Source organism: Sciurus carolinensis, chromosome 6 (assembly GCF_902686445.1).
Source record: "Sciurus carolinensis chromosome 6, mSciCar1.2, whole genome shotgun sequence".
Taxonomy (NCBI): Eukaryota; Metazoa; Chordata; class Mammalia; order Rodentia; family Sciuridae; genus Sciurus; species Sciurus carolinensis.
In genome coordinates this window covers 11,843,467-11,859,067 of record NC_062218.1, presented here as the reverse complement: position 1 = coordinate 11,859,067, position 15,601 = coordinate 11,843,467, and the positions used below count along the sequence as shown (strand labels likewise).

At 43.3% G+C, this 15,601-nt stretch overlaps 1 protein-coding gene across 1 annotated transcript in view; it reads left to right on the top strand.

Annotated features, from left to right (window-relative positions):
• Dnah5 (dynein axonemal heavy chain 5) overlaps positions 1–15,601 on the top strand; it is a 236,976-nt gene that overhangs the window by 89,768 nt on the left and 131,607 nt on the right. The window contains 7 exon segments of the mRNA XM_047556057.1: positions 772–928; positions 4,319–4,531; positions 5,468–5,692; positions 7,053–7,225; positions 14,071–14,249; positions 14,668–14,855; positions 15,179–15,373. Coding sequence (XP_047412013.1) covers positions 772–928; positions 4,319–4,531; positions 5,468–5,692; positions 7,053–7,225; positions 14,071–14,249; positions 14,668–14,855; positions 15,179–15,373 — 1,330 coding nt within the window.

Genomic DNA, 15,601 nt, shown 5'->3' with positions numbered 1-15,601 from the left:
TGTGAGATCTTCAAGATCAGAGACCTGCTGGGGCAAGAGTGAGACCTGTCTCAAAAACAACACACCAACCAACCTGAACATAGCAAAAACCCATAATAAACAATTGAAAAAGTAAACATACCAAACGTTAAAAAGAAGCCCAACTAATTAGCAAAATATGCTAGAAAATGAGAGCTGTAGATAAGAAAATGGTAGAATAAACACATCCATGGACTCACCACGTCATAAAGCAGATATGGGGACGCAGGTGTAGGGAAAGCCTGGGATGGGGGAGCTTCCCTGCCCTTCCATGACTCTAGGAGGCAGAGCCCTTTCAGAAGTTCACCGCAGCTAGGTTTGCTTCTGCTCTGCTGGAGGTCGACCGGATTCTCTTTTAAGATGCACTTTTAAGACATGCAGACTTTAGGTGGTATGGAGTCTTTTTGCTGTGCTTGGAGATACAACAAAGCCAAAAAGCAAACCCCCAACTCTCTTTGTGTATTTTATCCTGTTTTCTACAAAGGCAGCACAAGATATTTCAGACCAAGCAAACTGTATGCCATAGGTTTGCTAAAGATAAAGATATTCTGCCACCAACCGTGAAAAAATATGTTTCCTTATCAGAATGTGGAAAACCGTTTGACAAATCTGAAGCCAACAAGCCAGACATTAAGTCACAAGGGAAAATCAGATTGCTACACGGACTTTCTTCCCTTCCATCCAGGTTAATTTGTTCCTAGAAAGGGTTAGCTTTGTGTGTTTACCAAAGTTTATCTTTTCCTCCCTGCTTAGATACTTGGAGAAAAAACGACTTTGCTTTCCTCGATTCTTCTTCGTGTCGGATCCTGCTCTTCTGGAGATTCTGGGGCAGGCCTCGGATTCCCACACTATACAAGCCCACTTGCTGAATGTATTTGACAACATCAAAACGGTCAAGTTCCATGAGAAGGTTTGCTGGATTCTAATTGCTGGTCACCGATGACCATATCCTAGTCCATCATCTCCCTCTCTCCTGTAGCTCTCTGGTGCTGTGTTTACAACCATGTCTTCCTTATCCATTCACTCTTGCCCATTGATTAAAAAGAAACTTTGGGGCCAAATTAACCTTCAGAACTGTGTGGCTTCTTAATGTCCAAGGTGTAGATTAGAAGAAAAATAATGGTTTAATGTGACCAGGAAAGCAATGTGTGCAGCATTCAGAATTTTACATGCCAAGTTGACTACTTAGAAATCCAACAAGACAGAGACACTAATTGCTCATAATAAAGTGCTTAGAGCAGAATTGTTGTAGGGATTTGATTATTCTAGTCAGGCTTAGAAGGTTTTGATATGCTTTCTTAAGATGTTTTTTCTTTTACACTCCTAACATGTTTATATAATCATGGAGTTGTGTGGGACCCAAAAGAGTTCATTCAACTTGAGGGAGAGCACACTTGTGCAGGTGACAGAAGATGTCTTCTGATCTATCCTTCCACCTAAAATTCTCTGTCAAAGGGTATTCAGTCCTCTGGTGCTTCACACCAATCCTTAGGAACATTCCTTTATTCATCTTAGCATACGATTTAATTCATTCCATAACTAACAGATGTCGTGCTTACCTATGGGAATGTACCAACCCGGGGAACCGCTGTGTGGGTAGAGTAGATGGAGAAGTAACCACGTGACCTAGAGGGCAGTTAGTGTGGTGGTAGAGCTACTCCACAGTCAGCAATTAGAAGTCGGTCAGTACAGTCCAGCCCCTTGCTCTGCCCCAGACGTGAGGCCGCTCCAGGGAGTCTAAGGGAAAATGTGCCATAATCAATACCAAAACACTGAAGAGAAATGTGGGAATTAAATTGCTGATGATTTTGGATTTCCATTATTAGTATTGTGCTTTTATTAAGTACAAGGAGCATGGACATGCCTGTCAGGAACCTTAACTGGGTGTGTGGGGTGTCAGGGAAGGGGTCCTGCAGGAAAATTCCGACTTGGGCTGGTTTTCTGAAGGACAGTGGAACACAGGCAGGTGGGTGAAGAAGAGAAGCCTGGTCTGGTCAGGAGGAGCGGCACCTGGCAAGAACTGGAGCTGCGCGGAGCCCAGGATGTCAGAACGATGGGGTGTGAGGTGGTGGATTAGGCCCCCATGGCTTTAAACAGCAGAAATGTGTCCCTCTGTCCTGGAGGCCAAATGTCAGAAACAAGATGGTGGCACTGTTGGTTCCCAGTGGAGGTTCCGAAGGAGAGTGGTCAGCGATCCTTGCTGGTGGGGTTGTTTTTTTTTTTTATTTTAGACACATTTCATCACTTCAATGTCTGCTTCTGATTTCAGATATTATTTCGGGGTGTTTTTATGTCTAAATTTCCCTCTTCTTATAAATATAACTTTTCTCGTTTGAACACCCTCATCCGATATGACCTCCTCTTAACTTAATTATACCTGCAAAGACTCTTTCTAAATACTGCCACATTCACAGGTCCTGGGACTCACATGGGGGACACAATTCAACCCAGAAGAGGGAGTGATGGGCAAAGGAAGGGAGAGACACAGGCTAGATTCCAAAGCCCACGCACCTTGCACTGTGGAATTCCACTTCATCCCGAGTGTGACGGAAAGCCAGGGGAGGCCTTTAACAGGACAGCAACCTGAACTCTGTGCCCTGAAGCGTAGTTGGTGGAATGAAAGGAAGGAAGGAAGGATGGAGAAGCTGAACAACTTTAGCAAAGCCTGGCAAGAAAGACAGAGAGGAAGGAAAGACAGGTGGACATTAACGGGCAAAACAAGTGCTGCTTCTTGTGCGAGCTGAAAGGGGGCTAAATCAATCAGTAAGTTCTTCCTGATGTTTTGCTTCAGTCTTGCTGGTACAGCACTAGGATTTCTCACTGTCTCAAGTTGTATGTTGTAGATAATTTGGTTTTCCTCATCTGTTGATTACATGCCCACAAATCCTTAGCCTCTCTTCATGGCCATTGCTTCTTAAAATTGTATTTCATTTGTTTTCTCTTGTTCCTTCCATCAGGAATCTACAACCAGGGCAGGTCCTGGTTTTATGGGTTCTAAATCTTATAACATATAAATACAAAATTATATTCAGGAATCTGGAAAGGGTCCATGCAAATGGGGAACCAGAATCTTAAGATTCACTTCTTAAGTGGAACATCACTTCTGTTGACAACTGAAGAGGACTTCCTTAGTTCAGTGCTAAATCTGAGTCCAAATGGATGTTCTTTATTTTTATTTAAAAAAACTTTTTAGTTGTAAATGGACATAATACCTTTATTTGATTTATTTTTTTAATATGGTAATGAGGGTTGAACTCAGGGCCTCACACGTGCGAGGCAAATGCTCGCATTTGCCAGCTGATCCACAACACCAGCCCCGCCTTTTTTAACTAAAGAACAGAAACAATAACAATTATTTGAATTTACTTTATAGATTGTGTTATTTTGTTTAATTGTCCTGAACTGCATGAGAGTGTGAGATGTATAGTGAGTAGGATTAGTATGATTTTTCTTTTCATTTTTTTATACTGGGGATTGAACCCAGAGTCACTTTACCACTCACTGAACCTCATCCAACCCTTTAAATTTTTTCTTTTCAATTTTGAGACAAGGTCTTGCTAAGTTGTTTAGGGCCTCACTAAGTTACTGAGGCTGGCTTTGAATTTGTGATCCTCCTGCCTCAGCTTCCAGAGCCACTGGATTACAGGGGTGCGCCACTGCCCTGGCACCAAGTGTGATTTTAATGGTCAAGAAGCTTAGTCTTGGTGATGTTCTCCAACATTCCCTGTTCAGTGGACGGAGGAGGCTTATTGGAACTCCAAATGCTGAGCTCTTCTCCTCATGCTGAGTGCTTCATGGAAACTGAGGTGCATTGAGCTCAGAGGAGCTGGGTTTCCCCAGGGAGCATTACATGACACCAAGCTCCAGTAAAGAACCTTGTGTTTAGCACAGAACTGTAATTACTTCGTAATTACTTTCTCCTCATTGAGCTTGACCAGGTCACTTCTGATGTCAACTTGAGACTCTTCCAGTGTGGAACAATAGGCTCTTAGAGAGCCTGGTTTCATTTGGGCAACTTAGAGATTTTTTTCATTACCGCATTTGTATTAAATGTTTCTTTTAGAAAATAAGTTTACCCCCTTAGAGTACTGGTTATTTGGAATCAATTTAGGATTCCTCTGTAGAGTTCATGGCTAACCTCTTTCATTGTTTTGAAAAAGACTTTATATCATGTTTTGCCTTATTTTTTTATAATCTGTAGCTTAACTTTCTATGGGAGGGATAACATGATAAGGAGGGAATGGATGGAAGTGATTTCCCGCTTTTTCATATGAACCGTCTCTGTCCTCTTGTCACGCAGGTCTACGATCGGATTCTGTCAGTGTCCTCCCGGGAGGGGGAGACCATCGAGCTGCACAGGCCCGTGCTGGCCGAGGGCAGTGTGGAGGTGTGGCTTAATTCTCTCCTGGAGGAGTCCAAGTCCTCTTTGCACCTGGTGATTCGCCAGGCAGCTGCCAGTATTCAAGAAGCAGAGTTCCAGCTGACTGAATTTCTTTCTTCCTTCCCGGCTCAGGTCAGCATATGGAAATTGGAAGATCCTTATTTTTATTTTTATAAAATAGTCATCTTAAATCTCAAATATTGCTGATTGGAAGCCTCACAGAGGGCATAATTTAACTCTGAACCAATATTAAGATTTTCGTGAAGATTTATTAAATCTAGATAAGCTGAAAGATTTCCTCTGCAGATGATTTGGGCCATATAGAGAGATGTAGACTTAAATATGTATTTGAGTTGTAGAGACTCTGAACTTATTTTCTTTAACTTAAAAGAGTTTTGTTTTTCCTTACTGAACCCCATATGTAACAATGTATATAAATCATAACAATTTACTGAGTGGACACTGAAAGTTAGAAAAATGAAAATACATTTCAGCTTTAAAATACAGGAAACAATACTTTCTTAGTGATTGTTATCAGTACAGATTTTGAGTGTAGGAAAACAACACAGTGAATCCCACCCACTACATCCATAAGAATGGGGCTCTAATTTGTAAGATATATTTGGAGTAAGATATATTTCTTGCTTGTATAACTGTATCACAATGGATTCTGTTGTCATATATAACTAAAAAGAACGAACAAATAAAAAAAAAGATTTTGTAAGTATCTGCCATGTGCAAACACTATGCTTGTTTGAGTAAAGCAGATTTAAGACATATTCTTTACCTGTAAGTAACTTAAAATCTATCTAGGAAGAAATGTGGTTTAATCATAAGTGGCTTAAAATTACAAGAAAAAAACTGTAGACATATTATGAGACTGTACAGATCTAGTTATTAAGTAAATTATGTGAATATAGTTTCATGGGTTTTGAAACAAGGTGTCTATTTGATGTAACCGAAGCTTCACCTTTGTATGAGGATCACAATTATTCATTATGCTGCAGTTTTTATTTAAATATGTAAATATGACATACACACTCATAAAGCCTTTTTTATTTCTATAAGGTTGGATTATTAGGAATTCAAATGATATGGACACGGGATTCAGAAGAAGCCCTTAGAAATGCCAAGTTTGATAAAAAAATCATGCAGAAAACCAATCAGTCCTTCCTGGAACTGCTAAACACCCTGATAGACATCACCACTAAGGATCTGAGTTCCATGGAACGAGTGAAATACGAGACTTTGATTACTATTCATGTGCACCAAAGGGATATCTTTGATGACCTGGTAAAGTCTTTATAAATGCTGTGGCGTATACAAGGAAGCAAGCAGTAAACACATCTGTGTTTACTCCCTGGAATTAGTTAGATCAGATTGAAGGAAGATGTTAAATTCAGGCAGTCATCTTCTTGATCAGACCTTGTTTATCAGACTCTCTTCTGCCTTAAACTGAAATTGCAGCCATATTCTGATGATCTATAATAACATTGAGACAATTAGACTTTCTTTTCAGATTCTTCATGTGATTGTTTTAAATGCATCCTGAAAATCTTTTATTTGTCTTGTGCTCCTTTTAGTTATTGATTGAAGATCACTAGTTTATTGCTGCAGAATTATGACTCATATTGCTAGTAGAGCTATTTAGGGCTTCTTTGAGGGTTTCTGATAAGTCACATCCTTGTTTAACAAGTTTTGCTACATTTTATGTCATTAATGGCAATACGGTCTTTCCTTACACAGCTTGTGACATTCAGGTGTCATGGAGATTTTTGCCTTTAAAAAGAAAACCGGATGGGAAAGGAGAGTTCAGTAGCTATAGATATGAAAAAAATGAAATTTGTCCTCTACCATAAAACATAACATTAGATAAGAGGCAAGAAGCTCTTACTTTCATAATAATTTTCTGGATTGTGTCTCAACCCCATTATGTAAAAAAGATTATGAAAGATTGGTCCTGATGTAATGGAAATAGAAGGCAGCACATTCAAGCTATTCTGTGCTAATCTCCTCTCCTAATAGTTAAGCACACTGTTTGCCTCTCTGAGAAATAAAGGGCTCGGGGTAATTTTCAGTTTCTTATTTGTCAAAGAAAAATGATTAAAGTGGCTTAAAATTTTGGTTAAAAAAATTCAGACAAAAGCTTTGCTGGGCAATAACCTGTCATTTAGATGTTAGAAAATTTCGCCTGCTGCAAATTCCTAGGAAAAGTAATTAGTGGATTAAATAAAACCCCAATGTACTTTGTCATCATCTTAAGAAACACCTTTTTCCTGATGAGATTGTTTAGCTCTGTCTTTGTATGCCATAACATGTTTTTCACAGATTGCATTTCATGGTTGGAACTATGGTATTGAACAATTAAGGATGAAATTTAAGAAATGAATCTTATTATTAAACTATGTAATGTCATTTAAGTCAGAGGGGCATGATTAGGGGTTCTCTTGATTTTCCTATTCTCCTGTCTTCTGAAGTTTCTATTTTGTTGATAATAAATGTCTGGGCAGGGTGACGATGTCTCGGTGTCTTGGAGCACATGGGACAGTCTGTGGGTGCCATTTCTTTTACTTTATGTCTTACATAAGTGCTGATGCATATGTTCAATGAGTGATTCTCATCTCGGTTTTAACATATACCTCTTGAATTTCAGTGTCACATGCACGTCAAGAGCCCCACGGACTTCGAATGGCTGAAACAGTGCCGATTTTATTTTAATGAAGATTCTGACAAGATGATGATTCACATCACAGATGTGGCTTTCATATATCAGAATGAATTTTTAGGCTGCACTGACAGGCTCGTCATAACGCCACTCACGGACAGGTGATGGAAGGATCCTGTGATTCCGCAGCCCTGTGCCCCTCTGCCCTTAGTAGTTTCCTTCTTCCAGGTTGCTCAGGGGACTTTGGCTTCATGCCTCTTGGGGGTTTGCAGGATCTTCTGCCCCACAGCCTTGAAATCCAACATTTGTAGCTCCACACCTGTGTCTTCATACGGGACTGAGGGTCTGGCTGCCCTTGCCTTTGGTCTTATGGAGGCAACGTGCAGTGCCTCTGAGGATGTTTGGGCAAGAGAGGGGACTGTGGCTGTGTGTCACCTGTGCAAATCACAGCAGGCCTCGAAGGCTCGGTGGGTAATGGTGGTACCTCTGGTCCTCCCAGAGAGGCATGGAGATGGTTGGTTAGTTAGCAGGGGAGAAATTGGAACTGTTCAAGTTTATAAGCTGGAACAACACAAGTTCAGTATTTGTACACATCTGCACCCCAGGATTCTGATGCGGTGTCACTGGTTGACATTTGGGTGTCAGCAGAGCTGTGTTCTTCCTGGAGACACTGGAAGGAGGGTTTCCTGCTCTTTCAGGTTCCTGGCTGAATTCCTGTCTTTGTGGTTGTGGAACCTCCATCCCCATTTGCTTGCTGTGAGCAGAGGGTCGCCCAGGTTCTAAGAGTTGACACGTTCCTCAACTTCCTTCCTCTGTCTTCAAAGCCAGGGTGCTGGCTTGAGTTCCCTTCGTGCTTGTTCTCCTCTGCGTCCATCCCAGGCCTGTGACCGGCCCTTCTGCATTCGTGAGATTAGGATGGGTCCGTGGGTAATCCAGGATAATCTCCCTCCTCAGGGTCCTGACATTAGTGCCATCTGCAAAGTCCCATTAGCCACCTAAGGGGACGTGTTTACAGGTTCCAGGTGAGGACATGGACGTCTTTGGCGACCTTTATCCTGCTCTCACTTTCCCCACCCCTCTGCTGATACGGCTCTTGTGGGTCGTCCACACCTTCAGGTGGCCCCACGTGATGGCCACTGCTGGACGCCATCCTGGATGGCATCTGCTGGGCAGCACATCTTGGCTCTCTCCTCTCGATCTGCGTTCTTCACGCTCACCTGGCTGCTCCTCCTGGCCTGGTGGTCTCTCATTCCTGCTCTCCTGGCCTCTTCATCTTCCCGGCCTTTGGTCGCAGCCGTGCGAGGGCCTCTCTGCCCCACCTGTGCTCACTCCACGGAGCATGTCACCTGGCCTTACTTTAGATACCATCCAGACGGCGGCCTCGATCTCTGCGTCCGGCCAGGGTTCTCCCTGACCTGGACACACGCGCCCCCTGCCTCCCTGACGCGCCCCCTCATTCGCTGACGGGATGTTGAACGGTGGCAACATTCGGTCATCCCGCCAATCCACTCTCCTGTCGTCTCCTTCACCTCAGTAAGTGGCCGTCCGATTGGGTCGCAGTGGTGGGGAAATGTGATGGTCAGGATCATGGTCCCCCAGAGGCGTCCATATCCTAATCCCTGACGCCTGTGACCACGGTGACTTCCTGTCGCTGGGGCCCGAGGTGCTGGGTCTCCCTGGAAGCCTTTTTCTCTCTCCCACCTCGTTGTCCTGGCTACCATCGCTCTGTCATGCTGCTTTCCAACACTTCTGGAATGTTGCCCTTGCTTGCCCTTTTGCTGTACCACTTATCCAAGCCACCATCACCTCTAACGTGGACTGTTGCTTTGGTCTCCCTGTGCTGCTGTTGTCCCCTGCAGTCTAAGTTCAGATGACAGAATAAAAGCCAGATCCTATTACACCTTTGCTTCAAATCCTCTGTGGATCCATCTCATGCAAAGTAAAAGCCAACATGCTCCTATCAGCCCAGGTGGCATGGCATGAACTAGTCCCTGTCATTTTTCTGACTCTCCTTCCTCATTCAGCTCTGGCTACCTACCTTCACAGTCCTGTCTCAGGGCCTTTGCACATGCTGTGATCTTGCCCTGGAACCCCTCTCCCTCACCTCCTTCAGCCCTCTGTGTGAATGTCACCTCCTGAGGCTCTTCTGACCTACTACACTGGAAACAGCAATTCCCACACCCTTAACCTTACCACAGTTTTGTTTTCTTATTTTTAATAATCCATTTCCTTCCTTTAGCATGTAAGTCCCTTGAGATATGGGCTTCGTGTGATTTTTATTACTAGCACAGTTCTGTCATATAATGAGTGCTAAAATAAATATTTCCTGAAAGAATGAAAGAAATGATTACTTCCAAATTTGCATCTTGATGTGGAACATTTAAATAGTTCAGAAGAACAGAAAGTAGAAGCTGTGAGAGGAAAAATCTTCCATCTTTTCCCCCCAGTGCCTAGCTATTTACCTTTCGTCCTTCTGCAAATTTGGATCTTTCAGGTATTAAGACTTGTGAATGTAAAAAGCAAAACAAATATTTAGAATTATATAAGTGGAGACGACTCTAAAGTTTATTCCAGTCCATTCCCCCAGTCCCTTGTTTCTCCTGAAACTCACTGGATCATGTGAGAAGCGAGGCGTCGTCCCTGACTGGTCCTTGGGATTCGTGGTGAGACCTGCTGCCTTTTTACAAAAGGAGAACTCCTCACCAAAGTACATCCTCTCCAAACGTCAAGCGCTGGGGGCACTGATGTTTGCCACCAACCTGCTGCTGTCTCACTGCGAGAACCCAACCACGCTGGCAGTTCTCTGGGCTCTGAGGAGCCTGGTACCTGTACACAGGCCTGCAGGTCCTTCAGGATCCTGTGGCCACCCCCAGGTTGTCACAACATGCAGCACCTTTGTCCAAACACTCTTGGCGATGTTGACGCCAGCCTTCCATCCACACCCAAGCACGTGGGAGAAGACCCCTGTCATTACGTGAGACCCAGGGCAGCAGGGATCAAGGGCGGGTGAGGCCTCTTCCCTCCTCACTGAGGAGCTCAGAAGGCTCACAGGACAGTTCCCTGAAGTCATCTCATGGCTGCTGTGGTCACTCAGGTCCACCCTTGCGGCTGTGTAGGCTCGGGCAAGACCCCCTCTCTCCCTTCCTTCTTTTGGCATCTTGGTGTGGGCTAGTGGTAAGGCTCAGCAGTCTTCCCTTATTCTTGGGGGAATATGTTCCCAGACCCTCAGTGCATGCCTGAAATCACAGATCACGTCAAGCACCACGTGACTTTTCCTCTACATACCCACTTATGATAAAGTTTGAGTTATAAACCAGGCACAGTAAGAGATTAATAATGATGAAGTGAAGAATATCAATATATTGTAATAAAAGTTGCACAAATGTCTCTTTTTCTATATATCTCAAATATCCATCTAACATTTTTGAGCTGCAGCTCGCCTCATAGGGCTGAAACTGTCCAAGATGGAACTGTGGGTTAGGGGTTTGGGAACACAGTAACATGTTAGTCATCACTATGATGATTTTTGCTATGACTGCTGCTTTTCTTAAGCACTGAACACACATTCTTTAGAAACCTTTCCTTTTTTTTTTCCTTAAGTGTTTCTAATTTCAAAGAGTCTGTAAGTAAACCAACTTTTTCTCAAATACCTTGTTGGTGCACATTCCCTTTGTAGTCTTAGGAAACTTTCCAGTGTTTTAGGAACAGTAGGAATCAAAGTGACCTCTAGTTCACACGTGCTGTGGATACTTAACACTGACGATGGCCACAGATTCAGTCACACCAAGTGCTAATAAGCCCCAGGTCACGGGGTTGGTCACGGTTCATTTGCTGCCATGGTCATGTTCCACAGCTCCATTGGGGCAGGAGGAACGAGATCAGAGTGCATGGCTGAACCAGCATGAGCTCTTGTTTGGCAAAAAGTTCAAGGAGCCAGGGTGAGTCAAGCGGTTGGGGAGAGAAGCAGGTGCTAGGCCGTGCTCCTCAGCTAGCGGGTAGGCAGGACACTAGAACAGGGCTGGGACCAGGTCAAGGCAGACATTTTTGAAAAGAGATCAGAGAGGAGGCATCAGAGAATTGAGGGAGTAAAGTTCAGGTGCCCGCGGCCTGCCCTGGGAAGAGGCTCATGCATATGCACAGGAGCTTCCTGACAGGCTCGCTGGCCACCGAGGGACAGTGTGGGTGCCTGTGTGGCCGTTAGGCCAATGCCCACCTGAGCAGAGTAGGTGAAGGATGGGTCTCCTGGAAGCCTGCCCCTTTCCACGTCAGTGGGATGACCTCCTCTAACGTGGGCCCTGGCTGTTGGTTTCTTTGGTTTCTTCGTTCCCAGGTGTAAAGAGGGTTCGTGGGACATGGCAGAGTGGCCAGGGTCAAGGATGCATTTCTTAGCCTGAGGGGGCTTGGCTTGCAGCCCCAGGCTGCCCCATCCATCCCAAGAGAAGTCCCCTCATCTTCATGAGCCTCTTCCTCGTTTGTGGAGAAGAGAACAGGCGTGTCCTCGCAGGGTTCTCTGGGGACTCAGTGAGATGATGTGTGTGAAGAACGCGACGCTCTTGTTACCAGGGAGACCACTCTGCAAGGGATGGCAGTGGGACCCAGAACCTCCGTTAAAGGGTGAAGTCAGAGCGATAGCTGGAGTCCTCTGGGTCCCACCCCAGGGGACTTTCAGAGCTGAGCCGTTTTCTTGACTTTTCAGGATCCCATTTTTCATAAGAGACCCCAGAAGCCTCCGGTCAGTGTGTCCCTGTCTGCTTCCACCCCTGAGCTGGATCATCACTTCCTTTTCTTTGAAATCTTTTTCAAGTTCAAATGAATGCTTGAGAGTTCGATCATAAGAAAACGGGGAACTTGGCTGCTGAATGAATTCTCTCCTTGGACAACCCCAGGTGGTGCTGGGGTCAAATAATTCAGCAGCACATTTTCAGGGTGAAAATTTTTCCTCACATACATTCTGGCAGGGTCTCCCCAGATCTCTCATCTGCTAATCTTGTAGAGAAGGAGGGGGCAGGGGTGCAGGTGTAGTAGATGCTCAGAGATGGCGTCAAGACGGGAATCCCAGGACATCTGATTACCAGTTCGGCTTCACTAGGGGATTATCTATTCAGCAGTTCTCAATCTGTTTCATAGAAACAGATTGTGTACTTTCATGTTTTTAAAATAAATTTTATTATGCATATTTGAGGTTTACAACATGATATAATAGAATACAAATAGATAGTAAAATGGGTATTAGAATAAAGCAAATTAACTTATCCATCAGTTCACATAGTAATTTTGTTTTGGTGACAAGAGCAGCTAAAGTCTACTTATTTGACTATATCCCTAATCAGTAGAGTTTTATTGACTATACTCTTCATATTGTACATTCTGGTCTTTAGACTTATTCATCTTACATAATTAATAACTTCTATCCTTTGACCTGCATTGTTGCATTTCCTAACCCTGCTCTGCCTCTGTTTTTATTGTTTGTATATTTGATCGTTCATCCCCCAGCCCTTGCTAGAGTCCACATATAAGTGAGACCATATGGTATTTATTTGCCTTTCTTTATCTGGCTTATTTCATTTAACATAGTGTCCATCAGGTCTTTTCCTGTTGCAGCAAATGGCAGAAGTTTCTACTTTTTCATGGATGAGTAATATTCTATCACATAAATATGCCATAGTTTTAAAATCCATTTTCCATTGACACAGTTGGGCCATTCATGGATATTGGGCCCAGTGCTTCAATGGATGCAGGAATGTAGATATCTTTTTGAGGTGATGATTTTCTTTCCTTTGGACATATACCCACAGGAGGGATTGTTGGGTCATATAGTGTTCTATTTTAAAATTCTTTAGTAAACCTTGCTGTTTTCCACATGACTACACTGAGCTGCAATGCGGTGTGCAAGGATACCCCTTCTCCACATCCTCACCATTATCTATTATTTCCTGTCTTCTTGGTGGTAGCCATTGCAAAGGGTTAGGAGTGCTGCCAGATAGTGGTTTTAATTTGTATTCCCCTGATGATTCGTGATGCAGAGTGTGAATGTTGATCTTTAGACATGGATGGATTTCCAGGAGAAAGTTGCTAAATAAGTTTTGGCAATTCTATCTACTTTTTTTCTCATACTTGTAGATTCTTTTTAAAATTGGTTCTCTTCAGTTATACATGAGAGTAGAAATCATTTCAATGTAATTGTACACGCGTGGAATATATGTTATTCTAGTTCAGACCCATGTGGGATTCACTATGGTGTATTCATTTAAGTGCATAGGAAAATTATTTTAGATTCATTCCACTGTCTTTCCTTATCCTATCTTCCTGCCTTTCCCTTTATTCCCCTTTGTCTAATCTACTGAATATCTGTTCTTCCCCTCTCTCCCCTTATTGTAGGTTAGCTTCCACATATCAGTGAAAACATTCCTCCTTTGGTTTGTTGAGATTGGCTTATTTCACTTAGCATGGTAGTCTCCAGGTTCATCTATTGACTGGCAAATGTCATCAAGACATTCTTTATGACTGATACTCCATTGTATGTACGTAACACATTATCATCATCCATTCATTGAAGGGCAGTAGGTTGATCCATCGCTTGGCTGCATAGTTGAGCTGCTATAAACATTGATAGGGCTCTGTCACTGTAGTGTGCTGATTTTAAATCTTTTGAAAATAAACCAAAGAGTGGGATGGTTAGGTCAATGGTGGTTCCATTCTTAGTTTTTTGAAGAATCTACTTAGAGAGTCTTACTATGCATTATCATGAAGCCTAAAAAAATTCAGTTTATTTAACCTTTTTAAGGGTTTTTAAGCTTATCCGACCAGAGACTCCTCTTCATTGTTTCCTTGGCAACATCTTAATAACCATAAGGACAAGTTTATTTTAGGGTGTAGTTTTAGAGCTGTTCTGTGGGGGCAAAGGCCCCGATCCTGTTTTTCACTTGTGTGTGTGTTCTCCCTGTGGTCCCTCGGAGCGCCTTCTAGATGCTGGAGGGCTGGTTCTAGTGGCGTCTGCACCCTGCAGGTGTTACATCACCCTGGCTCAAGCTCTGGGGATGAGCATGGGGGGAGCCCCAGCTGGACCTGCAGGGACAGGCAAGACAGAAACCACCAAGGACATGGGACGCTGCCTGGGGAAGTATGTCGTGGTCTTCAATTGCTCAGACCAGATGGATTTCCGAGGACTCGGGCGGATATTTAAAGGTAAGTGTTGTCTCTAATTTGATTAGAAATGTCAGCTAAGGTGTAATATCTGAAGACTTATTTTTCAGGGCCGGTGATGTTGCTTAATGGTAGGGCACATCCAAGCATGTGTGAGACTGGGAACCCAGCACCAAAGGAATCAAACAAACAAACAGACAAATAAATAAAACAACTGGCTTCATACATTTTAGGGTCCATTTTAAGTGTCGTTTTCCAACTTTGTAAAATTTATTGGAAAATCTTGACTCTTATCAGTGTTGTGTTGGGCAAATGTTAATATCTTGAAATAGCATCTATTTGTTCAACTTCACTTTTGAGTAAATCTGGCTTGGGCTCATTTTGTGAGCTGCATAATGTTCTTTCCCCTACTTTCAAAATGATGTGCTAATCGGATCTTCTACTTAATTTCCTTCCTAAGGATTGGCCCAGTCTGGATCCTGGGGTTGTTTTGATGAGTTTAACCGTATTGATCTACCAGTTCTGTCGGTCGCAGCTCAGCAGATTTCCATTATTCTCACGTGTAAAAAGGAGCATAAGAAATCTTTTATTTTTACTGATGGAGATAGTGTGACTATGAACCCTGAATTTGGACTTTTTCTAACCATGGTAAGAGCCCCTGGCAGAGCAGCTGAGGTGTGGCCGTCTTGTCTTTGCTCCTCTTTGTGGTCATGTGTGACCTGCGTGCCGTGGATGGAAATCAGAACTGTAACGTGCACTCCTGGTTGAAAGCCTTTGGTGTTAAACAAAGCTCACATTAATAACTCATGGCTTGGTCTGTGCAGGTGGAGGACGGTGAGATATGTAAATGGGCTCTCTGATTGTCAACCCAGGATTTTTCGTGTGTACATAATGAATCATTTAATATCATGCTGTTTTGTGCCGTGGCCCCGGAACACGTCAGTCATCCTTGGGTTTTGTTTTCCCTTTAGAATCCTGGCTATGCTGGGAGGCAGGAACTCCCTGAAAACTTGAAGATTAACTTCCGCTCGGTGGCCATGATGGTCCCTGACCGTCAGATCATCATAAGGGTGAAGCTGGCCAGCTGTGGCTTCATCGATAACATTGTTCTGGCCAGGAAATTCTTCACACTCTATAAGCTGTGCGAGGAGCAGCTTTCTAAGCAGGTGGGTCCTTCCCAAGGGCTCTCTGGACAGGGGCATATTTATTTTCCTATTCAGTGAAATGATCTCATTTTGAAAAATTGTTGAGTTGTTGACAAAGTACCTTTCTTGATTCAAAACATGAACATATATCATTAGAAAACTAATATTGTCTGCATAGTTTTATTAGGAAATACATTTAAAGAAATTAGAATTCCTTTAAACAAATATAGAATTGAAGCAAATACTGTC